This window comes from Antedon mediterranea, chromosome 5 (assembly GCF_964355755.1).
Source record: "Antedon mediterranea chromosome 5, ecAntMedi1.1, whole genome shotgun sequence".
In the NCBI taxonomy this organism is placed as follows: domain Eukaryota; kingdom Metazoa; phylum Echinodermata; class Crinoidea; order Comatulida; family Antedonidae; genus Antedon; species Antedon mediterranea.
Window position 1 is genome coordinate 30,863,905 of NC_092674.1, and position 26,803 is coordinate 30,890,707.

General features: G+C 32.0%; 3 protein-coding genes across 4 annotated transcripts; 1 reads left to right on the forward strand and 2 right to left on the reverse strand.

The window, feature by feature from the left end:
- Positions 1-8: 8 nt before the first annotated feature.
- On the reverse strand, positions 9-3,581 carry LOC140050452 (histone PARylation factor 1-like). Its single transcript, XM_072095637.1, has 7 exons — positions 3,427-3,581; positions 2,988-3,135; positions 2,604-2,747; positions 2,083-2,266; positions 1,684-1,782; positions 1,215-1,453; positions 9-807 (listed from the first exon to the last, which is right to left on the reverse strand). Exons 1-7 carry the CDS (start codon positions 3,574-3,576, stop codon positions 506-508), a joined length of 1,266 nt encoding a protein of 421 aa, XP_071951738.1. The 5' UTR covers positions 3,577-3,581; the 3' UTR covers positions 9-505.
- Positions 3,582-3,879: 298 nt separating this feature from the next.
- Positions 3,880-18,036, forward strand: LOC140050453 (H(+)/Cl(-) exchange transporter 4-like). Of its 2 annotated transcripts, XM_072095638.1 has the most exons (19): positions 3,880-3,958; positions 4,554-4,625; positions 6,723-6,895; positions 7,776-7,991; positions 8,465-8,784; positions 9,156-9,362; positions 9,520-9,600; positions 10,014-10,196; positions 10,316-10,405; positions 10,657-10,781; positions 11,015-11,245; positions 11,514-11,632; positions 13,464-13,578; positions 13,775-13,870; positions 14,194-14,252; positions 14,434-14,541; positions 14,888-15,012; positions 15,291-15,385; positions 15,814-18,036. In XM_072095638.1, exons 2-19 carry the CDS (start codon positions 4,579-4,581, stop codon positions 15,902-15,904), a joined length of 2,481 nt encoding a protein of 826 aa, XP_071951739.1. In that variant the 5' UTR covers positions 3,880-3,958; positions 4,554-4,578; the 3' UTR covers positions 15,905-18,036. The 2 variants fall into 2 exon arrangements, with proteins under 2 accessions (XP_071951739.1, XP_071951740.1); XM_072095639.1 differs by lacking the exon at positions 4,554-4,625 and having other exon boundaries at positions 3,904-3,958.
- On the reverse strand, positions 17,125-21,048 carry LOC140049923 (uncharacterized). Its single transcript, XM_072094876.1, has 6 exons — positions 21,025-21,048; positions 20,467-20,658; positions 19,921-20,100; positions 18,207-19,739; positions 17,677-17,814; positions 17,125-17,172 (listed from the first exon to the last, which is right to left on the reverse strand). The coding sequence occupies exons 1-6, from the start codon at positions 21,046-21,048 to the stop codon at positions 17,125-17,127; spliced, it is 2,115 nt and encodes a 704-aa protein (XP_071950977.1).
- Between the last annotated feature and the right edge of the window lie 5,755 nt (positions 21,049-26,803).

Consider the following 26,803-nt stretch of genomic DNA (forward strand, 5'->3'; position numbering starts at 1 on the left):
CAAAAGAGCATTTTATATTTTATTTGTAGTAACTTTTTTGAACATTGGTTTTGTTCATGATATTAATTAAGTAGTAGGCCTATACTCTCTGTATTGCTGTTTCACTATTTGGAATAAAACACTAATAACCAAATACGTAAAATCTATAACTTTTTATTTCCAAGACCAGAAAAAATTGGATTACAGAGCAAAGAGAAATATATTTAAGTACACACTTAAAAAAGTTTTATTAACTACTTTAATAAATTGTAGCCAACCGTATCTGCAACATCAATAAAAAATAAATTAATTCTATTTATTTGTGTATAAATATAAATGTATAGAACATGTGGTGCTTTAAACTAATCATCATAATTAATCATTAATTATAAGAATAAACTAGTCTACATAGAGGATGCATTATCTTAAATTGTCTAAAGTTTGTTAAAACCATTTCCTTGTAAAATGAACGGCAATATTAAGGTGAAGTGGTGTAAACTATTATAAAATGTTCGCATAATCTATTTCACTTCAGCTGACTAACATCATCTACATTTCTTTGAGCCAAATGTGCTTCAAGTATTTCCCAGAATTCCTCCCTTTCTAGCAACTGGTATGCAACTGATAACAGGTTCTTGATAGTTTTGTGAAAGACGTCGCCACCGTACGAGAACAGATCCAAGCCTAACTCGTAGCCTTGCCCGTAATCACACTCATCATTAGCAAACTGAACAATTGTTGTCAATTCTTGCAGTGCCTCAAATTTCTTCATTCTTACTCCTTCATTTTTGCTGTCGGCAATACTCTTAAATATTTTCTTTAGAGATGCTGCAATAGAACAAAATTATTTATGTTATTCAATATTAAGAGTTTGTCTTTCTATACCCATATCTTTCTTTTCATGCCTGTTTTTTTGTTTTATTCGGTGATCACATTGCAAAACTATACCAGGATGACTCATGACTATAAAGCTGAAACAGCTAAACATTTATAACAGGTTATTTTAACAAGCAATTTGAGTTCCAAAAATTAGGAAAAAAAAAAAAAAAAAAATGAATACTATAGTTAATTAGGCCTATGGAATAACTAAAATTAGGTCAAGTATAATTTATCTGAAATATTTTACACGTTAATTCGTTTGATAAGATGATTTTAATAGAAACATGTTGATTATTGAAGTAAGGAAGAGGGCGCTATCATGTATCATGTCATATCATTACAATGTCCTGCTTTACCATTGGTCTCAGGAATTGGCCTGTAACCAACATCATTCTCATCCACATTAACAATGATCCCCGCACCATGGAAGGTTTTAGCTACCACAAGTCTCTCTCTTGCTTTCATAGCTGGTGTCTTTACATCTAGACTGTAGTCATGCTTCTTAGCAAATGCACACATTTCCTTTAACAACTTCTCCAGTGATTGCTTCTTTTCACTGTCTTTGATCTTTCCAATAGTAACATCCAACTGAAGTCTATCAAAAAAAAAAATAAAGTCATGAGACAACTGGATGAAACACATTCGGAAGTGTTGTACATCAGACTCTCTTATTAAGGGGAAACACTATAGCCAACTCTTATTCAGGGAACACCTCTATTAAGGAATAGAATTTCTGGAAAACCAGACATATTATGCCAGTCCACGGGTCTCTGGTATTGACTGCACCTGCAAAGGCAACGTGTGTGTTGTTGTTTTCTTACTTACTTGGTGGCAGCAAACAAGTTCTCTCCCTGTGGCGTAAACAGGTTGTTGACCTTTGACTTATTTGAAGCTACAAACACTGGAGCTTTTTTAGGTTCATCTCTAAAGAAAGATTAGAAAATAGATAACTATTACCTATATATACCTTACCTGTATTATATTGCAATTATTAGTTGCGAAAGAAACGTCCAACTACTTTTAGAGATCAAGATGGAGAGTAACTATTATTCATGATGCATTCTGGGAACTAAGAACTATGACGTCATATACAAACATATTAGAGATAGATATGTGACACTATATACTTTAAAAGAAAAGTGTCTATAAAAAGATTAGAGTCTATTAATTCACAAACTCTGCAACTAGAATAGAGCCTACAAATTTTGATCTACTAACTAATACCTGTAATATCCAAGGTGAAACTGTGAGTCGTCATCGCCCTTGACAACAGTTTGAAACTCAGGAGGGTCATAGTAATAGCGATAATGAAGAACATAGTTTGGTCGTTTGTTTTTAGTTGCTGATAGTTTACCAGAAAGAACGTCGTAAGGCCCAACAAGTTGAAGACCTAAGTCTATTAATGCATCTTTAAACCAAATAATGACAAGGTAATACGAAATATAATTAGTCTATATAAAATAAGAAATATATATACAAGATCAGTGGCTTTTTCTCATAAACCTCATGTAAAGCTTTCTAGACTATCAGTGATATGCTCAAATATGGTAGTGATATGCTCAAATATGGTAGTGATATGCTCAAATATGATACTGTGATATGACATCATGTCCATATATGGGCTCATCGCATTTTTTTGTCACATAAAGTTTGATAGTGTAGACAAGGCTTTAATTTATATCATATCATCATTATTATAATGGAGCAAACAACTAAATATTAATATTTTATTAGTTCGTTCCTACCAGATGGAGACGATTCATTTTGCATTTTGCAAAAATCCCAAAAGTCGTAAAAGTCTTGAGGCATAAAGACCTTAAACTTCCATTCTATTTCCTCCTTGATGTCCATAGAGGGCGGTGTTGGTGGACATTCTAAAACATCTTCATCTAAAATGATAAAATATCAATTCAAAAGGAATTACGGTAATTAAATCAATTTATATTAACACAGTAGTATTGAATAATATGTCTGGATTTGAAAAAGGTCACATTTGTTTTTCTTGTTAACCCAAATAAAAACATGTAAGCTTAAATTTGTCAATATTTTTTTTCTTAATTTGAAGATTGTGGCAAAAAGAATTAGTGCTGCTATAAATGACAATGGCCCTGATTAGTGATTATGCGTACTTTCATTGCTTTTTCCCTCATTGCCTTTTCCTTCCTCCTTGCTTTCTTCGGCATTGTTTTCTTCCTCAACCTTGTTTTCACTTGGTGGTGTTTCACTCTCCTTATCATCATTATCTATCTTCCTTTTCTTTTTTGGTGACGAATCAATCTTGAAATTTAATTTATTAAATGAACAATTATAAAGATATAACGTTAGTATTTAAAAATAGGCTCGGCCTTTATCTGACATTTGTTTTAATAAAACCACATCATGGATTGATATATTTAAAGACTGCAATTAAATAGGCGCCCTCTAGTCAGTCTACGTCCAATATATCAGAAATGCAAATGACTGTGGCCCTCTCTCTCCCCTCATTCCCAAAACAACATACATAGACATACAGACAATGCAAGCCTAGGCATGTGTTGTATGATACTGACACAGAATTAAGTCACTTACATTAATGTCAGGCTTTCTTTTAGGATGAGAAAACTGTTTGAAATGATCTGGGTTTTTCCTGTAACAATTTGACCCATATTTACAGAAAGGAAGGTTGGTTTCCTCTCCATTTTTATTGGATAACAAAGTTTCTTCCTTTATCTTCTCCATGTTTCGCGCCGTTTCAAAGTTGAGTGTTTTTGTTTTTGGATGAGACGAATTCATTAATGTTATATGTATTCTCTCTTAATTGTGTAAAAACAAAATAAACAATAAATAATTACCACTAGGCCTACGTATTATATATTTTAAACAATTAAAAACATCTATATCATCACTTAGTGTCTGAAAACTACATAAAACGAATTATTTAATAAGGTAAAGATATAATTTTATACAACAAAATGGTTCATTCCAAAATTGTATTCCAGCTTGACCTTTGACCTCATTTGTAAATAAAAAACAGGAAGAAGTGTCGTGTGATGTTTACTCATGATTCGATCATGCATGTTGTTTAATTTGAATTTTATGTAAAGATACCTCATGAATAAATGTAAGTCCAATGTTTGTTTTTATCTTGAATACTAAATAAAAAATAACATTATTTAGTTGGATTTTAAGGCCACCTATATATGTGTATTTTGTATCCGCCTGCTCCAACCCTCTCGAGCTAGCCTTAGTACTATACTAGACTATTAACAACACATAACAACCAACAACCCATCCTGCTGTTGTTTTTAATTCCTCCCTGTTCTATTTTTGTTACTTTCCAACCCGCTATAGAATGGCCTAGATTTTTAAACTGATATATAAGCTATATAAAACTATAGAATAACAGTTACAATGAATTAGACTAATGTACAAATATCATTTAATATTAATAATCATATGCCTGCTATCCAATCAATATCATCTGAATTGGTATTAATTATTTTTTATTATTTGTTGTGAATAAATTTAAAGAAGTCATCTCATAATAATTATTTTCAATTTAAAATATGCTGGTTGTTGAACTGGTCTAACCACAACTCCCCCAATACCATTACTGTACATAATTTATTTCTAATGGAAAATATTTATTTAATGTTAAATCAATTATTCTAATTTTTTTTTTACTCTAATGTTTTTTTTTTAAATTCTGCATTTAGCTCAAGAAATTGGCAGTTGTCCTTCATGAGTCTATTTGAAGCTTTTCGCCCAAAACCGTCCCTTATAAATGAGTAAGGAATAATGTATTGTCATGCGCTTAGTTCTGTTTTATATTGTTTGCTAGTCACTCACATTGCATGATCAAGCCTTGTATGAATCAATGTTAACCATCATGTGCTTACTTCTGTAGTATTTTCATGATCAAGCCTTCTATTTTACCAACAGATAAATAATATTGAATATAATGTTAATATTATAAAAATCCAAAAGCAAGTTACTGAAAAAATTACAATGCTGTAGATATTTTATTAAATATATATAATAATTATTATTACCGGTATTATTTTCCTTTTTTAATAATTTTAAAAATTATAGAGTGTATTAAATATAATAATGTTAAATATAACAATGTTTGTATAATTGTGCTTCTAAGCAGTAGCACAAATTTTCATCATTTCACATAATTTCATCACCAAAAAATTGTGTAAATGCAGCACAATAAAAAAAAACCACATTAAAATAAAGGTAAGCTTAAAACAAAGAGGTGAACACCACTGCGAACATTATATGATCTTTATATAGTAATTTTAATTTTAGGCAATACATTAGAACCACTAATTAAGTGAGCGAACTTTAATAATTATTAAATTATTACATTTATTTCAAATTTACAGAGATAACAACTTCCAGGAATGAGTTGGCACTAAAAGATAATATAAATATATTCATAGCATATTCATAATTTGTTATCTTAAAGACGTATTTTCCCCCTAAAAAATAATTCTTAAAAACATTTTTGTTGAATATTCTATTTTAATATAATGTAATAGTTATCCACTTTGACCAAAAATTGGATCTAAAAAAAATGTATTTACCTGAAAAAAAATTAATTTAAAGCAAAAAATGGTAAAATTGGCTGCCAGCCAATGGATTTTTGGTTAAATTTAACCATTTATTTTGTCGTTTTAAGGAAGTGATTAACTTTATTAAAACTACAAAATAAGATATTGAAAGTTTGATTTAATTAGTCTTCATTTTTCATGTTTTGGGGGACAATACATCTTTAATATAAATCACTATTTTTGTCATAAAGCTAATAGCATTGGGCCACAATTGCACTGACACAAGAACCATTTCATTCAAAACAAACTAATTCATTGATTTTATGAGCCATAAAGCTAATCTATGTGTGAGTTTACATAATGTTTTTGTAAATATCCGTATATTGATCTTTTTAGCCAAAAAACAGCACCACTGCTATTAGTAGATTATATATAATATGTACGATGCTGTCACAAAATCTGGACTGTACCATTAATGAAACAGGGATGTGCTACCTGTATTTTGTTTTAATTGAATTACATAGAGTACCAGTACTTATAAATATTGCTATTTCGGATAATGAAAATAATTATATTCGCACCACATTGGTCTAGTAGTGCTGGTAGGGTTGTTTACCGGTTTTTATTCTGAATTAATTTGACAAGACCATATTGTAATATGGTTTTGTATAAAGATTTATATTGAGTTTGAACACTTACATTAAGGTAAGTAAAGATGTATCAGAACGAACGCAGCAATATTCTTCGGATTATATCAATCTTTCTACTGTATGTTTGGTGACGGCATCAGGTTCAACTATAAAATGTATCTTTTTAAACTTCTTTTTAATGTATAAATTGTTTTGCATTTTGTTTAATTAATATAATATTTCTTATTGGTTTGTTTGTAAGGGTTTTTAGTTTAACACACGATTTATTGCATGGATTTAATATTTTCTTTTCATAATGTTATTTTTATGTTTTTATTTTTGATTTCACAATAGTAAAGAATAATTGCCAGTTATTTTAAGTATGCGCTTACAAATACAATATGTTTTGTAAATTGATTTATTAGAATCATCAGAAAAACCAGTAGAACGACCAGAACGTAGAACAGTAATCACATTTATACGCATTTATTTCATTTGTAAATCATTTCATGCTTTATATATATATCACTTGAAATTTACTATTGTAGTTGCCCACACAAATTATTGACCTCTTTAACTTGAATTGTAAAGAATAGACAATTTTCTATTGAATAAATGAATGAATATTTTCAAAGGCATTTGAAGCAGGTAAGTGGCATCTTCTGCTTTAACACATTCATTTTGTGTTACTCTTTAGGGTAGAACTGGCACCAATGGAGAGCTCAAGATTACTAGAAGATACAGATAATTCTGATATCAATGGATATCAAAGCACATTTAATGATCCTGAAGATGATGATGAATTATTAGACATCACCGATGAAAGATATCGGTCATCCTCAAAACGAGCAAAAATTGACCTTTCTCAGGGTGAGAAAATTATCATACTCATTTGAATAACCACCTGGGGCAGGGGGAGAGTACAAACTTAATTGTCAATTGGGTTCTTATTAGAAGTAAGGAAGTCTTTTCTGTTGGAAGTTTTAACAACTGACTTTTTAAAGATTTATTTGAGTCTAAAGCTCTGTCTACACTACCAATTACTACTAGTTTGACAAAAAAAAGTGTGATGTGCCCAAATATGATAGTGATATAACCAAATATGGTAGTGATATGACATTATCATGTCCATATATGATGAGAACCTCGCATTTTTGTGGTCACATAAAGTTAGATAGTGTAGACAGAGCTTTATAAAACCCTCTTTTTGAATTTTCTGAATACTACAGTATATTTCATTAGTTATGATTTTGAATTTAATCAAAATGTTTGCTACAAATAATGATGTATCACATAATGGTTACGAGAAATTATCATTATTCGAATTCTGTTAACAAATTGAACAATTCATGATAATGATGACATTACGTCATAAGAAAATGATAATATAAAAATGAAATAAAATATGCGCACTAAGTATGTTGAGTATCAAAATGTGTAAGTGATTCTCATGAGACTTGGCAATCGTAATAGCAGCTTTAGATGGGTTATACCATTATTTAAACAGGGGATTTACAGCTTAGGTACTTACGTCACTATTTTATAAGTTTGTAAATTGAATCATAAAACAATTTGTTAATGGTAGAATATTTATTTTCAAATTAAAAAATGTTTAAATGATAATGTGAGTGTATGCAGTAAGGAGAAATCTTAAATTGTGATTTTTACTTTTTATTACAATAAATGATTACCATTTCCTCTCATAATAATCTAAGAATATATTATGTATTTTTTTCACTTTATTTTGCAGGTAGCTCATTGGTCGATACATTTGAAGCGATGTTACCAAGCAACGACAAATATGAAGATTTTTACACCATAGATTGGCTTCACGATAAAAACCGATCCATGCAAAGACAAAAAAAGATACGCTATAAGCGCAAACAATCGTGGTGGGCTCGTATCGTTGCATCCATTGATGATGGGTCTGGTTGGCTTGTTGTTCTATTGGTTGGTATTGCAGCAGGTAGGTCATAGGTCATTTCATGTAAATGTCAGAGGAATATTTACTTTGGTTTGGTAGCTTTTAGGTTTCATGAATCAGTTTCCTAAACGCTTTAAAAAACATCGATTGATGTTTGGTCTTTTATTTTAGTTATCTGCTAAGTTAATAGCCTATTGATAACCATAAATAACTATGTATGTATATGTAATAGCTATGTATGTATATGTAATAGCTATGTATGTATATGTAATAGCTATGTATGTATATGTAATAGCTATGTATGTATATGTAATAGCTATGTATGTATATGTAATAGCTATGTATGTATATGTAATAGCTATGTATGTATATGTAATAGCTATGTATGTATATGTAATAGCTATGTATGTATATGTAATAGCTATGTATGTATATGTAATAGCTATGTATGTATATGTATTGGTTCTTGAATGTCAGAATTGTAAAGTATTGTTTACTTTTTTACAACTTTTTAGGAACATGTGCCGGTATTATTGACATTGGCACAGGCTGGATGAGTGACTTAAAAGATGGAGTCTGTCGTAAAGCCTTCTGGCTGAATGCAGAACAGTGTTGTTGGGCATCAAATTTAACGTTTGGTGTGACACAGTGCCCCCACTGGTACACTTGGGCCGAGCTACTCGGGATTCAACATGAAGGGAGTAAAGACGAGAGCGATCTTGCATACGCTGTCAACTATGTATTTTTTGTGATGTTAGCGATGGTGATGGCATCGATGGCTGTGTTACTTGTTAGAGTTTTTGCGCCATATGCATGTGGTTCAGGAATCCCAGAGGTACTGTAAGGCTTAATGTACATTGTAAGACATTGTATTTATTACAATTTGTGCAACCATCCTATGGTGACAAATATAGTTCTATATAGTGGTCAGTGGCCATATTCACCATTCAGACTTAGGCTAAGAGAAACATTTACTGTACCCTTAAAATTAAAAAAATCTCCTATATAAGTGAATACAAGGGAAATACTTAAATATTTATTGAGTTAAGTGAAATACTCAATATTTAAGTGAAATATCTCACTTAATTGTGAATATAGCCACTGTAGTGCGAGACTGGTGCCATGTAAGTTTGAGGCACATATTTCAAAATAATACTCAAAATATCTATGTCCCTTTCAGCCACCAACTCATATTGTCTTTCACAGATCAAAACAATTTTAAGTGGTTTTATAATACGAGGTTATCTAGGAAAATGGACTCTGCTAATTAAGTCTATGACTATGATGTTAGCAGTCGCTGCTGGTCTAAGTCTGGGCAAGGAAGGTCCACTTGTTCATGTTGCCTGTTGCTGTGGAAACATTTTTTCATATTTGTTTCCAAAGTATGGAACAAATGAGGCAAAGAAGAGAGAGGTATACATTTTAAAAACCTTTTTTCCAACTATTATAAATTGTAACCTAACTCACTATGCTTGGTGGTGTCTTTTTTTCACCCATGTGTATAAATATATTTGAGCTTAATTTAGAACAAAAAAAGCCGGAGTGGTTAAATATATATTCTTTGTAACAGGTATTGTCAGCAGCATCCGCTGCAGGTGTGTCTGTAGCGTTTGGTGCTCCTATTGGTGGTATATTGTTCAGTCTAGAGGAGGTAGGTACCTGTGGCCATATTCAACAATCACACTTAGGCTAAGTGTACTCGAAAAAGAAATACTTCACTTAAGTGTGGTTGGTAATTCCTTCTTTCAATTAAAATGTACCTGGAACTTGTGATTGGAAGCATATTAACCACCACTAATTTTAGAAAAATTGTTTCAGAGAGCATCAAACATCCAATTCATGTGTTAAGCTCTGTCTACACTATCAAACTAGTTTGACCAATAAAGTGTGATGTGCCCAAATATAGTGTAGTGATATGACATCATCATTTCCATATATAACATAACATTTTTTTGTCACATAAAGTTTCATGATGTAGACAGAGCTTTACAAACATAAATTGCATTATGTTGTAGAAAAAGTCAAATCTAAGTTTGTACGTTTTAATTGTGTTTCTATTTACAGGTTAGCTACTATTTCCCACTGAAGACATTGTGGCGTTCTTTCTTTTGTGCCCTTGTTGCGGCCTTTGTACTCAGAGCCATCAATCCGTTTAGTACTGATCATCTTGTTATGTTTTACATTGATTACAACAATCCATGGTTTATTTGGGAACTTTTCCCGTTTATTTTGCTCGGAATATTTGGGGTAAGTGACATTTTTTATTTATTTATATTGTAGTTAAATATTACCATAGATAATCACAAGACATGAATACTTCTTATAAATGATTTCTTTACATTAATCATTAATATTTCATTTTATAGGGTCTTTATGGTGCTTTGTTTAATTATTGTAACTTAAAATGGTGCAGATACCGAAAAACTTCTTCACTCGGTAACTATGCTATTACAGAGGTATGTTCATTTATATTTTTACATTGACCTTGAATGAGGTTTATTAGAGCTTGTTTTTGAGTGTAAAAATAAACTCTTTTGTAAACTGTAAACTGCACAATATATATATACATATTTCATGTGTATAATAATTTTAATGTGCTTGTTTTTTAGTTGAGTGTAACTCACTTCACTGTAAACTGTTTTGTCTGACAACATTTATTACTTTTCTATATTTCATGTGTATAATAGTTTTAATTTCTCTGTTTTAGGTTGTATTGTTAACCTTTATCACAGCTATAATTAGCTATCTTAACCCGTACACTAAACAGAATACAAGCGAACTCATTGCGCAACTTTTTCAGAATTGTGGTCCAGAAGACGATGTTAATTTATGGTTTGTAAATTCACCAATGCTTTTATTCTTTCATTAAAGCTTTAATTTTTTTAGTCTTTCATTCATTCATTAAATCTTTCATTTTTTATGTTTTTCATTCATTAAATCTTCATTTTTTCATTCTCTCTTTTCAATCATTCATTCATTAAATCGAATGTAAATTGACTTTTCAAGTTTAGCAAAAAAAAAGTTATTTTACCTAAGGCTTTTTTTTTTCTCTCTCTTTTTTGCAGTGACTATCGACGGAACATTACAGATGTTGATAAGAACAGCTGGCCTGGAGCTGTAGCAGGTCCTGGACTCTACACAGCCATGTGGCAGCTATCCTTAGCACTTGTTTTCAAGGCTGTTATCACAGTGTTTACATTTGGTATTAAGGTACCAGCTGGCTTGTTTATTCCGAGTATGGCTGTAGGCGCTATCGTTGGAAGGATTGTGGGTATCGGAATTGAGCAGCTTGCAGTGTGAGTTGCAGATTCGTTATTATTTTTATTGATAAAAATAGGAAATTCATAATCTAATTAATAATGATATGAGAAGATAAGCATTTTAAAAATAAACACACAGATGTAAGAAATTATCAACAATAATGAATATTATTTATTGATTGACCTTAATTATTATTAATCCCTTCAATTATAGGGCAACAGCAGTGTTTATACGTGTTTTATATATGTATAATTATTTAATAAAATTAATGGACCAAGATTTCTTTTTATTTTTCCTTTTCAGACATAACCCAGACTTGATGATATTTAACTCATGCAAACCAACTGAGGCGTGTATAATGCCAGGGCTGTATGCTATGGTAGGGGCAGCTGCTACATTGGGAGGAGTCACCAGAATGACAGGTACAGTAAATGTTTACTCTGTTTTCTTTTAGTGAGTACTTTTCAATGTGAGGATAATTGTATACTTACTTACTTACTTAGTCAAGGACTAACTTATATCACTATTCCTCCTTAACTTCCTATCTGCCATTGTATACCTACTTAGTCAAGGACAAACTTATATCACTATTCCTCCTTAACTTCCTATCTGCCATTGTATACTTACTTAGTCAAGGACAAACTTATATGACTATTCCTCCTTAACTTCCTATCTGCCATTGTATACTTACTTAGTCAAGGACAAACTTATATTACTATTCCTCCTTAACTTCCTATCTGCCATTGTATACTTACTTAGTCAAGGACAAACTTATATGACTATTCCTCCTTAACTTCCTATCTGCCATTGTATACTTACTTAGTCAAGGACAAACTTATATCACTATTCCTCCTTAACTTCCTATCTGCCATTGTATACTTACTTAGTCAAGGACAAACTTATATGACTATTCCTCCTTAACTTCCTATCTGCCATTGTATACTTACTTAGTCAAGGACAAACTTATATCACTATTCCTCCTTAACTTCCTATCTGCCATTGTATACTTACTTAGTCCAGGACAAACTTATATGACTATTCCTCCTTAACTTCCTATCTGCCATTGTATACTTACTTAGTTCAGGACAAACTTATATCACTATTCCTCCTTAACTTCCTATCTGCCATTGTATACTTACTTAGTTCAGGACAAACTTATATCACTATTCCTCCTTAACTTCCTATCTGCCATTGTATACTTACTTAGTTCAGGACAAACTTATATCACTATTCCTCCTTAACTTCCTATCTGCCATTGTATACTTACTTAGTTCAGGACAAACTTATATCACTATTCCTCCTTAACTTCCTATCTGCCATTGTATACTTACTTAGTCCAGGACAAACTTATATCACTATTCCTCCTTAACTTCCTATCTGCCATTGTATATTTACTTAGTTCAGGACAAACTTATATCACTATTCCTCCTTAACTTCCTATCTGCCATTGTATACTTACTTAGTTCAGGACAAACTTATATCACTATTCCTCCTTAACTTCCTATCTGCCATTGTATACTTACTTAGTTCAGGACAAACTTATATGACTATTCCTCCTTAACTTCCTATCTGCCATTGTATACTTACTTAGTCAAGGACAAACTTATATGACTATTCCTCCTTAACTTCCTATCTGCCATTGTATACTTAGTCAAGGACAAACTTATATCACTATTCCTCCTTAACTTCCTATCTGCCATTGTATACTTACTTAGTTCAGGACAAACTTATATGACTATTCCTCCTTAACTTCCTATCTGCCATTGTATACTTACTTAGTCAAGGACAAACTTATATGACTATTCCTCCTTAACTTCCTATCTGCCATTGTATACTTACTTAGTCAAGGACAAACTTATATCACTATTCCTCCTTAACTTCCTATCTGCCATTGTATACTTACTTAGTCAAGGACAAACTTATATCACTATTCCTCCTTAACTTCCTATCTGCCATTGTGAAAGCAAGTTCGTCTCTGGTACATCAATGTATGTGAGAGCTGGCCTTTCTTGTTTTGCAAGCCCATGTGAAATATTTTCTTTTTTATTGCAAAGACAGTGTCCAGAAAATGTCAGTCTTCTTCTTCTTTTGTGTAATCATAAACAAAAAATACTAATACATAATGTAAAATATGGTTTTTTTTATTCGTTCTGCTGTGGTGAATGTGGTTCCAGAATAAAACATGTTCCTTCTTCTGCATCTTCTTCCATTCTTCATACAGTATATATGATTGATTTAATTGTTACTTTACAGTATCGTTAGTGGTCATTATGTTTGAGCTGACCGGAGGATTGGAGTACATTGTACCACTGATGGTTGCTGTGATGGTCAGTAAGTGGGTAGGAGACGCTCTAGTACATGAAGGAATGTATCCTTTTATAATTGAATGCAGTGGGGACAAAAAATATAATACTCTTATTTTTTTGTGCATCTCTTTAGTGATGAAAAGCAGGAAATTACATTTTACATTTTTTGTAATATTATATGAATGGATCCTAGACATTCTATTATAATGCTGGATCTGCGATTCTTTTAAAATGTGTATTTCTTTAATGGTACTTTAGTTATGATGGACATATTAAGCTTAATGGTTACCCATTTCTGGACAGTAAAAAGGAATTTATGTATACAACACTTGCAGCTGATGTAATGAGGCCAAGGTAAATAAGTTTAACCACTCAATTTGTATATTTTGTAGTTTACTGTATTATAATATAATATATATATAATCTGGAGTTTAATAAGAAAATAAAAACAATTCTGAGCATTGTGTCATACAGTATTGCTTTCAATGGTTTCAGTAGCATTATGGAAACCTGCAGAGATTTGGTGTATATATAATAAATTATTAGAAGAGTAGTAGGCTCTAGACAAGCGTGTCAACAACAAAACTTTTATTTAGAAGAGAACGTATCATATGGTACGCCATAGGCGTCAAACATGCATATATAACAAATACTCTAATGTTATTTTGTTTTTTTAGGCGTTCGGATCCACCGTTGTCCTCTTTGACACAAGAGAGCATGACAGTTGAAGAAATAGGTATGCAATCATGCATCTGTTTATTTTACTGAACTGTTTTGTTAAGAATCTGTAACCTTTGACCCTGTGCATAGAAAAGTACAAGGTCTGGTCAAGTGCATACAGGTTGAAATATATGTAAACATAGGTTTTTATAGTAGTTATTTCTTCCAATTAATATATTTCTGTTTTTTTTTTACAGAAAATATAATCACTGAGACGACCTACAACTCATATCCCGTAATAGTGTCTTCTGAGTCACAGAGACTTGTGGGATTGGTATACAGACGAGACTTGACAATGGCTATAGGTAAGTTCCAATCCTCTCTGAGGGTGTCTGAAATATATATCAAGCAAATTGTGTAATAACAGCCTATCTATTTCATTACCAACTGCAGTAGCCATAACAAATAATGCACAAACCATCACCTGCGAAGAGAGAGAGAGTTCTGACAAAACCTTTAAGCACTGTCTACACTATCAAACTTTATGTTACAAAAATTTGCCCATTTATGGACACAATGATGTCATATTACTACCATATTTGGGCACATCACAAACTAGTTTGATAGTGTAGACAGAGCTTTAGCAAAATGTGTTTTAATGAGATTTTCAATTGTTTTTACATAATTTTTATAATTTACATTCAATTTTAGCAACTGCTCGTGAGAATGACGAGGGCATTGTTAGCCAATCCAAAGTATACTTCTCGAACCATCTTCCTCGATACGCTCCACCTGGCACCCCAGCACCTCTCAAGCTTGTTAAAATCATTGATGCAGTAAGTTTTCTCTTATATTTTTTTTATATTCTTCTTGGTGATCTTTTTAGAGTATATTGTTTGTTCCAAACAAAAATTGGATTATTATATATTTTGGAAACATGCCGAATGTTTTGCAATTTTGTAATTAGTTTATATCAGCTGCTGCTGCTTTAACGGATTTTTTCAAGTGTTTTTCCAACTTTCATCCTTGATTGATACCGAAGTTTTTAATATTTAAATTGGAATATTTGTATAATAAGTTATTGATACCTGATTATATTTCTTTGTTCTTACAGTGTCCTTTCCAGATCACTGATCAAACACCAATGAGTACAGTAGTTGAGATGTTTAGAAAGCTAGGCTTGAGACTGTGCTTAGTATCACACAATGGGTAAGCATACACTAACAAAATATCAGCATATCTAAGACTTTTAGCAAATTCAGTTCAATACGATCTTTCATTTTGAAATCTTTGTTTCATAGATGGTTTGGTGTAAGACAAGTTCTTTTAATTCTTTTTCAAATCCATGAAACTGTTCTTATTTATTGTTACCATTTTAGTTATTGTTGCTTTCTTCTGTTATTTCTTGAACTGTTTCTAAATAAATGTTGAATGAATTGTACAGAAAAGAAACATAATTACGTATAAATTAACAAATTGAAAACAAATATGTATGCTTAAATAAGCTTTTGGATAATCAATTCCAAGTAATATGTCTCATCATAAATAAGATATTTAAGTGTTCTAGCATTTTCAACCACCTAATCATCATGTAATTTTGTTTACTATTAATAAATAATTTGTTGTGATTTCTGCAGACGAGTACTTGGCGTAATAACGAAAAAAGACGTCCTTCGTCATATAGCAGAAATGGACCAACAAGACCCTGGCTCGATACTATTCCATTGAAATAAACACTAGAGGGTGAACATGGTTAATAGATGGTGTATAATATGTGGATGGGATTGATATTGGTCCTTGTCATTTTCTGAAAAGAAAAGAGTTTTTACAAAAGGAAGATTTGTAATGAGGGAGATTGGAATCTGTTTTGAATCCAACTTATTGCAGCATGGATCAAAACAAAGGAGTGAATCCACTATTAAACAAGGACATTTGTTTTGTTAATTTGATGAGGGTAAATGTTAAAGGTTGGCTTATGTAACTTAATGGGATGGTTGTGTATGCAATACTCAAACAGAAAAAAGTATACTGTAGAAACATGTAATTGTGAAAATGCCAACTTGAGATACTACAGTAGGCCGGTACACTTCCATTAAGAATTTGATAAAGCCTAGAGACCCTTGGAGTATTCAACATTATACCAGGGAGAGGTAATCTCCCTGATTATACAGTATAATATAATGTTACATTTTTATCATATTTATATAAATAAATGTCATTATTTATTTCTTTAAATGTCTGTTTTATAACTAATTTTAATATGATTTCTTATCAATGATTTTTTAATCGTTACATACTTTACATTATGTTTGTGTAAGATATTCATATTAGCATATTTAATGTATACTTTTTTCCCCTCAACTATTTTATTAAGCATATTAACCTAACAAAAAAAAACAAAAAAGTAGTTTATTTGAACATAGTTTATTGCATATCAAATTATGTACATTTAAGAAAATATTTTATATATTTAAGTAAAAACCTTGTTGTTATAGCCATTCCAATTATATAGTATGAATAAGGAATTCTCTGCATAAATTATGATGCAAGGCAATGACGTACGCGCAACACACATACAGTAATTTTCAAAACAAGAGTTCGAATGATTTTTCGCTTGTGATTGGACAACCCACTCGTGTCACTTTACGTTCTTGCATGGCGTCCTAGTAAAGGACGTAAGCACAACGCAAGTGAGTTGACCAATGACAAAGGACAGTTCGAATAATCCACTGCGTGTGATTGGTTAATCTACTTGCGTTGCGCGTACTTCCTTGTTCTGCGTCATAACTAAGTGGGAAACAAGCTTAATTAGTTACAAAGTTTAAAAAAGAAATAAAAAACACAATAATAAAGTGGATTAAAATAGAACTTATTGTTAGTGTCAAAATAGCGCCGTTGGCTTAATTTTTTTATTTTACCATCACAATTGACACCCAAACCTAGTATTTTCATGGTACTTTCACAAACTGTCTGTAACTATCGCCTACACATTTAACCTTTTTAGTAAAATAAATAATAAAACATCACATATTTTTTCATTGTAAAAATAAATGCATATTATTATATTCTTGTTAAGTAAGTATTGTATATGTATAACGAGCTGTATAATTATAATCCCACTTTAAATTAACCTCCGTTCGTACCATCACAACAAGAAATGACATCATACCTGGACCGAGCTCGCATTGTACAGGCGACGGGGAACTTAGTAGCATATTTTCTGTAACTATATGCAAATATAATATATATTTAATATACGTACATTGGTTCGCTGCTTCCAGTACCACACCCGCGATGTTTACTCTTGTGAAAATAACTAAACAGTCTTTATGTACGTGTTTGAGTCTTGTATTGCTACCAAACATGGACGGATAGTTGAGTAACTTGTGTGAAACTTCTTTCTGATTGGTTGTTTTATTATGCGTTAATGCGCAAACGCATAAATGTGTTGAAACGCTCGAGTTATGCGCGCATTTATCAAAAGGTCTATAACGCGTTACACGGTTGTACGCGACGAACTTCATTCCCGCCGGGCCTTCACGTTTAACAACTTTTAAAACCACCATAAACAGCTCCATGGTAACGGAATCATCCGGGTTGGCGATGTACAGATTCATTTTTACTTCGTGATCTCCATTCTAAGAACAAGAAATTGTTTGTTTTATTAAATTTTCCACACACATCAAAATAATACAGTTTTACATTCTAATAAAACATACATTAATAATTATAAATTAGATTAAAAGAAACATCTGAGTGTGGATAGAGGTCAAATAAGTTAAAGAACTTTAAGGCTGACACCCATTTCAAACATTATACATATAGGCCTACTGTATTATTATAATTATAAATATGCTATAAAAAAGATAATAAAGAAGAATAAAAAAATATGAGTATGTATGTATGTAATTGTAACTTCAGATATATAATATACGGTATCTATTTATGAATTCGGTTCGTCGTCGTGTGACGTGTCACTAAGCACACTACAGTAGTTTGAACTCAGAATAGTAATAATAAGTTAACTTACCGCATTGTATCTTTGCTTGATGTTTCCAAAATGGTGTGCGACTAGACGTTGACATGAACCAAAACCTCTCTTTGTATCTGGATTTGATTTACGGTATTGTTCCTGAATGACGTTGTTGATGGTACCAAGTGCAAACTCCGCCAATAGTGCGTACCGCGCATCTTTTGATGCAACTTTTTCAAAATCTTGACAAATACAAACATTTGGTTCGATTCTAGGAATGTCACTACACGATCTGTTTGATGGAATTTCAGAAAATATCCCATCAGGTTTAATGGAATATTGTTTATGTTTCTCATCTAAGTTTCCTAATTTTGTTTCACTTAAAAACCTCAAAGCATAATGAAGATCTAAAATGCTGACAAGTCGCTGTTGGTTGATCCTTAATGAGTTTGAACGCTTTGGTCCTAAAGTTTCAGCAACACCCGGTGGAACGAGCATGAATAAAACAGAGTGGAACATCTCCACTCTAGCTTCTTCGGCCCGCTTGACGTATTCACCGTAAGTGTTTCCATGATCAGACATGATGATTGTAAGAGTGTTATTTAACTCTGATACAGTTTTTATATAAGTTGCAAAATCCCTGTCTAAGGTTTGTATTCGGTGGCCATGCTCATCATGTGCGACATTCAAGAGTGTAAAATGAAAAAATGGCTGATCGTTTCTTTCTAAGATTGTTTGCCGCTTAGTAAGATAGTCTAGAATGTACTGATGTTGATATTTCCCATTGTAACATATTGAAGGTGAACCGAGGAAGGGATCTCTAACACCATTTTCATTTAAGATCTCACAACTTGCTAGTGTCATGTCTATGCGGTCAATTCCAGCTTTATCAATTGACTTTCTAAACTTTTCCCATCTTAACTTGATATCGTCGCCTGGATCATATGCTAACATATTTCTGATCAACCCCCACTCGCCTTGCCAACACAAATCTTCAGTGTACATGGTTTCAAAATCCTGGTCTTTAAATCCATCTAATAGACGTTTAATATTAATAGGGGTCGGTGGTGAGTTATACATTTCAAATGGTTCTTCCTTTTGGTACAGCTCACCAGAGAACAGTGCCTCTAAATTATTATATGTTTTACCTTTTAAAGACTGAAACAATTCAAAGTTAAAAACGTGTTTTTTGTTTATTTGACGGAGACTTTCCAAACTTGTAGGCATTGATCGTAGAAAATGGCTATGAGAGACGGAGTCAAGTAACAGAATGTTGATGCTGATGTTGTCATGGGATGTTTTCGTTTTACTTAATATTGGAGGTACAACTAGTAATTGAATTCCCATATTATTCTCAAAATCTTTACCATCTGTACTGTTAGCATCTGTTGCAAATTTTATAAAATAAAATCCGTAGTTGTCAACCTTTTTGTCGAACAATCTGTTTAGATGACTCTCAAGATGTCTTGTGGAAGCAAAATCCTGCCATTCTATTTTTCCTGTCTTATTATTGATCTCTCCTAATAAAACGTGTTTTCTTGCATTTGTTGTATCTGAACATTTTATTTTTGCTTGAAATTCAAACGCTTCCTGCAATTAAAGGAGAATGCAATGTTAAAACGTACATATCATTGTCGAAATACACATGAAATGTATAATTTCTGATCTTAAAAAGACGTACTTTTAGGATGTTAGAAAGATTTAAAATCAACTTATATATTTAAAAATATGAAAAATGAAACGGAAACGAGAAAATAATTCTAATACCTACTATAATTTCACATATGTTGTTAATTTGTTGGTGTTCGCATGTAGCTACAGGAGATGAGAAAAAAAGCTCATCAGCTAAAAGACAAGATTCAACATCAGGTTTGGCTCGCTGGCATCCCTCCTGACGTAGAGGAAGACTGGGATCATATCTCAGCTCCGTGTGGCATTCTTTAAAAGTATACTGTAACGGGAACAAGATAAAAATATATACAAGCCTATTAAAATGTTAGTTACAAATTCTGATTTTCAGATTGATTCTAGCGGTTCACTCTCCTTTCGGTATACAGTAACTTTCTAATTTACAAGATAATCTGGGATAATATCAACATTGATGGCATTTGATTCCTGGTAATGGACAAACTAAGATACTTCAATCATCAGGCGTATAAGTGTGAGGATCCGGATTAGAAAGCCTCCTAGATTTTCTGCAGTTGACATACTTTAGTAGAGTCATGACATAATAAGCAACTTTGCATGTAATTGTGTTAAAAACTAAGGAATTAAATCTGTTGACAATGCAACCAAACTAAGTTTGTACAACGCCTACCTTTTCTTCTTTTATGAAAAAAACAGCAGGTTTGTGTATCTCTTCAAAGCTATGCTTACTTCCGTAGCGTATGATTATAAAGTACAAGGATAAAAATAAAGCGACTCCAACTATTAGTTTCTTCCTATCATTAACGCATTTGTTCATTTTTTCTGCTTTGATTTCCACGATCTTGTTCTTAATATTCTGTCTCTTGCAATGGTGATTATATGTGTTTTATAGTTTCCTAAGTGCCTACATTTAAAAATGTCATGGATGACTAAATTATTAATTCCACAATTGTGACTCTTACGAAAGAATTTTTGTTTCAATCTTTTGTTTGACAAACTGGCATAAATACAAAACATGGCTTTTATTGGTGTTTCAACGTAACTTGAACTAACTAACACTCGACAGCGGGAAACCAGCCACTAAAACAGTATATAATGATTTATTATGATATTAAATTATAAGAATTGTTTAACATTTTTGTGAATAACTAAATGCTTTAAATATTATGTAACTGAAATAATGGTAAATTAAATTACCCAAAATTAAATGATAAGAATGTATACATACCGTAAACCAAGGAATACACGCCATTGTAAGTTCTCATCAGATATTCCCATATGAAGTGATGACAAATTAACAATCAATACTTTCTTAATTTAAAATGCCTAATGAAAATACGGAATGATTTTATCGAGCTTTTGGTTTTTTTTTCATGACGCGCTACTCGACTATACGCGCCTAAAAAAAGTAATTCCGCGCATGCCCATATATTTCCAAGCATGCGTAGATCGTAAAGTTATATACTAGATCTTTATAACGATAATTCACAGTAGATAGAAATCAATATAATGTATTAACTTTAATGTTCAACGAACTTTCATGACGCATTTTATTATTATTATTATTTGAAATCAATAACATTCTTATTACCTGATGGACTATCTCAATTACAAAATACGGACCATCATAGTACTCTCATGATGCATGCTATTAGTAATATTAATATATCTTTATTTATTTATTTTATTTTATTTTATTTCATCAAAATATCAAATCAATAACATTCTTATTACCCGATGGACTATCTCAATTACAAAATACGGACCACCATAGTACTTTTATAATATCCTCTATTTATAGGTCTAGTGTATCCTCTTTTCGGTGTAGGCAGCCAGCCAGACCACTGTATTCTATACACACGGGTTTATAGGTCTAGTGTATCCTCTTTTCGGTGTAGGCAGCCAGCCAGACCACTGTATTCTATACACACGGGTTTATAGGTCTAGTGTATCCTTTTTTCGGTGTAGGCAGCCAGCCAGACCACTGTATTCTATACACACGGGTTTATATTTATTTAGTCCGGGAACGCGAATGTAAGCTCTGTCTACACTATCAAACTAGTTTGACAAAAAAGTGTAATGTGCCCAAATATAGTAGTGATATGCCCAAATATAGTAGTGATATGATATCATCAACACATTTTGTTGTCACATACAGTTTGATAGTGTAGACAGAGCTTATAGCACACATTTTTTTTAATCTTTTATGGGTCTCTCCCATCTTTATTCATTCAATCTTTATTCATTCAATAATGTATATACAAAATTCATTATTATATAATATAATAAAATAATATTATGGAAGAAGTTGTTAATATAAGCAGACAGCACACAGACAATCTTTGTATAGTACTGTATACAAATATTGCACACTTATAGCACACATTATTATTTGACGGAACGCATATGGTTGACGTTCAATCATACAAGTGTGAATAAAACTATAGCTGTAGAGAGTTTTAGATAAAAAAAAAAAGCAAGTTGCCCGTATGTATTTAAAAAAAAATGTTCTTATGAAGGACATCTGGTAGCCATTGACATAAAGTTGGTATTAATGCTACTTTTAAGTGCACAGCATTCATTATTTGATGCAACCGTATAAAAATAGAAATACAGATTTTCTTTCTAATCATCGGTCTTAAGGCAATTTACGTACGAACGATACATCGAATAAATATTACCAATAATTAACAACATTTATTCAAAATTTAACAGTTTTATGGGTTAGATACACAGAAGCCAAAGTGGCTTGTCTTTGTAGTTTAAACATAAAACATAGACGGACGCATTACATAACACAAAAAAGGGACATTTTGAGAAAGAAAAAAGAAAAAAACAAAGTGAGATTAAGCAAAATATTTACAACTCCATTGTGCAGTAGCAATAGTAGCTAGCAATATGTTATTAATAATAATAACACTAACATATGTTAACAAAGGCAAGAAACATGCATACACAATACAAACAGAAATGTTGTTTATGATATTTAATATCATAAAAAAAGCAGCCATTACCGAAATTATATCTAAGGCAAAAGCATTCTATTGTATTGTATTATTCAGTTGGCGTACAATGCACATAAATATAACACACAAACTATATATAACACACAAACTATATATAACACACAAACTATATATAACACACAAACTATATATAACACACAAACTATATATAACACAAAACTATAGTACCAAAAATTAATAGTTTTGAATTGTGTCTCCTCATTTCCAACGATGGCTTATATCTTCTAATACGTTAAATCGATTATGAACGAACAATCACCAATAAAACATTTTCAACAATAGATTCTAAGGCAATAAACACAAAGAAAATATGCTTTTTACTGATCAAATTTAATATCGTCAATAACACTAAAAATAATACAAAACAAATTGTTAAATTATTAATGTTACTGAAATTCAGTTTTTATTTGGAAAAAATGGCATTTGATTTGCCTGCCTTTACAAGTCGTTAGTTTTGTTGATTCGCATAAATGCATATTGTTTGCATTTTAACTGTAGACCTGCAGTAAATTGAGTATACAACGTTATAATGAGCTGTATGTATGTACTGTATGTCAAATATCGACGTATAATATATCTATGTCTAAAGCTGTCTACACTATCAGACTAGTTTGACAAAAAGTGTGATGTGCCCAAATATGGTAATTATATGCCCAAATATGGTAGTGATATGACATCATCATTTCCATATATGGGAACATCAAGTTTGATAGTGTAGACAAGACTTTTAATAGAACATGGGTGACATTAAAGAGTATAACTAATGTTGACTGAGTGGTCATTGGTTCAGTGTGGTGTTGAGATTGGGAATCTTACGTCACACAACTAAAAATGTCACTATAATATAATTGCTTTAACTTCTCTCAAAATTATAATCAACTGTATAATCAAAATCCCAATCGTGTGAATTATCCATCTGGGTCATTACAACAAAAAATGACATCATTCCAGGCCAAAGGTCAGCTTTTACTGGTGACCCAGAGCTCAATATCATATTTTTTGTAGTAAAATCCAGCTTAAGAGAGTATATTCTATCTGTACATTGGTTTGATGCTTCTAAAACAACCCCTACTTTGTTTCTTCTTGTAAAAATAAATAAACATTTATCATGTATTGGTTTAATTAATGTTTTAGTGTCAAATATTGCTGGATAGGTAGGTGGTAAATTCACAGGTGGCGGTATTTCGTTTTGGTTAAGTTGGTGTTGGGTTTTTGACGATAAACAAATGCACAATTCAAGAGAAACTCCTTTATCAGAACAAACCTCAAATGGTTTGTAAGGCGTTAACCGTTCAAATGTCACAAAGTTGATGTCTTCGCCTTTTTTCAGAGGAACAATAAGAACAACCATAATTATTTCAATGAAAGTTGAGATATCTGGATGTGGAATGTACAAGTCCATTTTTACTTCAGTATCTCCATTCTAAAATAAAAGATGGCTTAGAAATAACATGTTGTATTTGACTACATATAATTTAGTTTCGTAAACAAAAGAATCTCACCTTATTAGTTCTTTGCTTGATGTTTCCAAAATGGCGTGCAATTAGCCGCTGGCATGAACCAAACCCTCTCTTCGTATCTGGATTTGATTTGCGGTATTGTTCCTGAATGGCATTGTTGATACTACCAAGTCCAAACTCCGCGAGAAGCGCGTAACGTTCATCATTTGCTACACGCTTATCGTAATCTTTACAGATACAAATATTTGGTTCGATTCTGGGAATTTCATCACATGATCTATTAAGTGGTATTTTACAAAATATTCCACCAGGGTGTATCAAATACTTCTGGTGATCTGCATCTACTTTTTCTTGTTTACTTAGGCCTAAGAATCTCAAAGCATAATGAAGGTCCAAAATACTAACAAGACGTTGTTGGTTTAATCTCAATGCCTTCATTCTATCTTCTCCCAATGTGTTGGCAACGCCAACTGGAACGATCATAAACAAGAAAGAGTGAGTCATCTCTAATCTACCTTCTTCAGTTCTACTGATATATTCACCGTAAGAATTTCCATGATCCGACAACAATATTGTAAGCGTGTTATTTAACTGTGAAACAGATTTTACATAGTTTGACAAATCTTTATCCAAAGTTTGTATTCGGCGGCCATGCTGCTCATGACCAACATTCAAGAGTGTAAAATGAAAAAATGGCTGGCCTTTCCTTTCTAACATCGTTTGCCGCTTGGTAAGGTAATCTAGGATGTACTGATGTTGATATTTTCCATTGTAACATATTGATGGTGAACCTAGGAAGGGATATTTAATGTTATTTCTATCAAATATCTCACAGCTTGCTAGCATCATATCTACACGATCAACCCCAGCTTCGTCAAGTGAAATCTTGAAGTTTTTCCACCTTTTATACATATCACGTTCTTTGTATACTAAAAGATGCCTGATAATACCCCATTCGCCTTGCCAACATAAATCATCTGTATACATGGTCTCAAAACCACGGTTCTTATATCCTTTGAGAAGATATTTCAAATTGACAGTGGGTGGTAGCTCGCTATTTTCAAACGGTTCTCTAAAGTACAGCTCACCCGAAAATAGTGCATGAAGGTTTTCATAAGTATGAACTCTCAAAGACTGAAATAATTCGAAGCTAAATACTTTTGTTTGTTTTAATTGACGAAGACTTTTCAAGCTGAGCGGCATTGATCGTAGAAAGTGACTATGAGAGACGGAGTCAAGTAACAGAATATTGATGTTGATTTTGTTTAGATTTGTCTTCTGGAATTGCTTTGATTTACTTCTTAAAACTGAAGGCACAATCAGTAATTGTGTTGCATCTCCCTTTCCATTTGTACTGTTAGCATCTGTTGCAAATTTTATAAAATAAAATCCGTAGTTGTCAACCTTTTTGTCGAAAAATCTATTTAGATGACTCTCAAGATGTCTTGTGGAAGCAAAATCCTGCCATTTTATTTTTCCTGTCTCATTATTGATCTCTCCTAATAAAACGTTTCCAGTTGCATTGAATTTATCTGAACATTTTACTCGTACTTTGAATTCAAACGTTTCCTGCAATGAAAGAAGAACACAAGGTTACACATATTAGTGGCCCACCCCTATAAGGCCTTTATTTATGTTTCTTGGGTTGTGGCATCACACTCTATGTTCGTACTGGATTAGTCTACTCATTCAAAATGGTCCCTGTTTAATAAACACATACAATATAACTGGTTAAAACCTACAATAACTCTTGATATTGATTGATAAAAATTAAAAATTAGAAATGTTTTTTCTGAACAAATAACAATAGGCCTATAAATGTACATAAGAATAAGGACATTATTTAACACAATGAAAATAACCTACTATAATTTCACATATGTTGTTAATTTGTTGGTGTTCACATGTAGCTACAGGAGATGAGAAAAAAAGCTCATCAGCTAAAAGACAAGATTCAACATCAGGTTTGGCTCGCTGGCATCCGTCCTGACGTAGAGGAAGACTGGGATCATATCTCAGCTCCATGTGGCATTCTTCTGAAGTAGGGCTATACTGAAACAAACATTATTTAACGCAAATCATTAGGCTTATCTTTTATTTTTGCACCAGGCATATTTCACTGAATAATTAAAAAGTACAACATACAACTCATATTTTTCATATCACAACCTATAGCAGTAGGCTATATTGGTTGCGATTTTTTCTTAACATCTCTGGTGCTATACTTACTTGTTAAGTAATTTAATGTTCTCCATTGTTATCTTTCTTTGATGCAGTCTTAGAAGAACATCAATGAAAATATTGCATTTTAGTTGAATGCAGTTTTATAATTTGGTATACAGAAACTACTATGTTAATAGAAGGTAAGGATCAGAAAGACATGAAATATTGTAATGATAGACCGCAGAAACTCCACCAATGATGGTCACATACCTGTTCCTTCGGGATAACACTAAACAGTTTTTGTATTTCTTTCATTTGGGATCCAATGCACATAAAATACAACACACAAATTATAGTA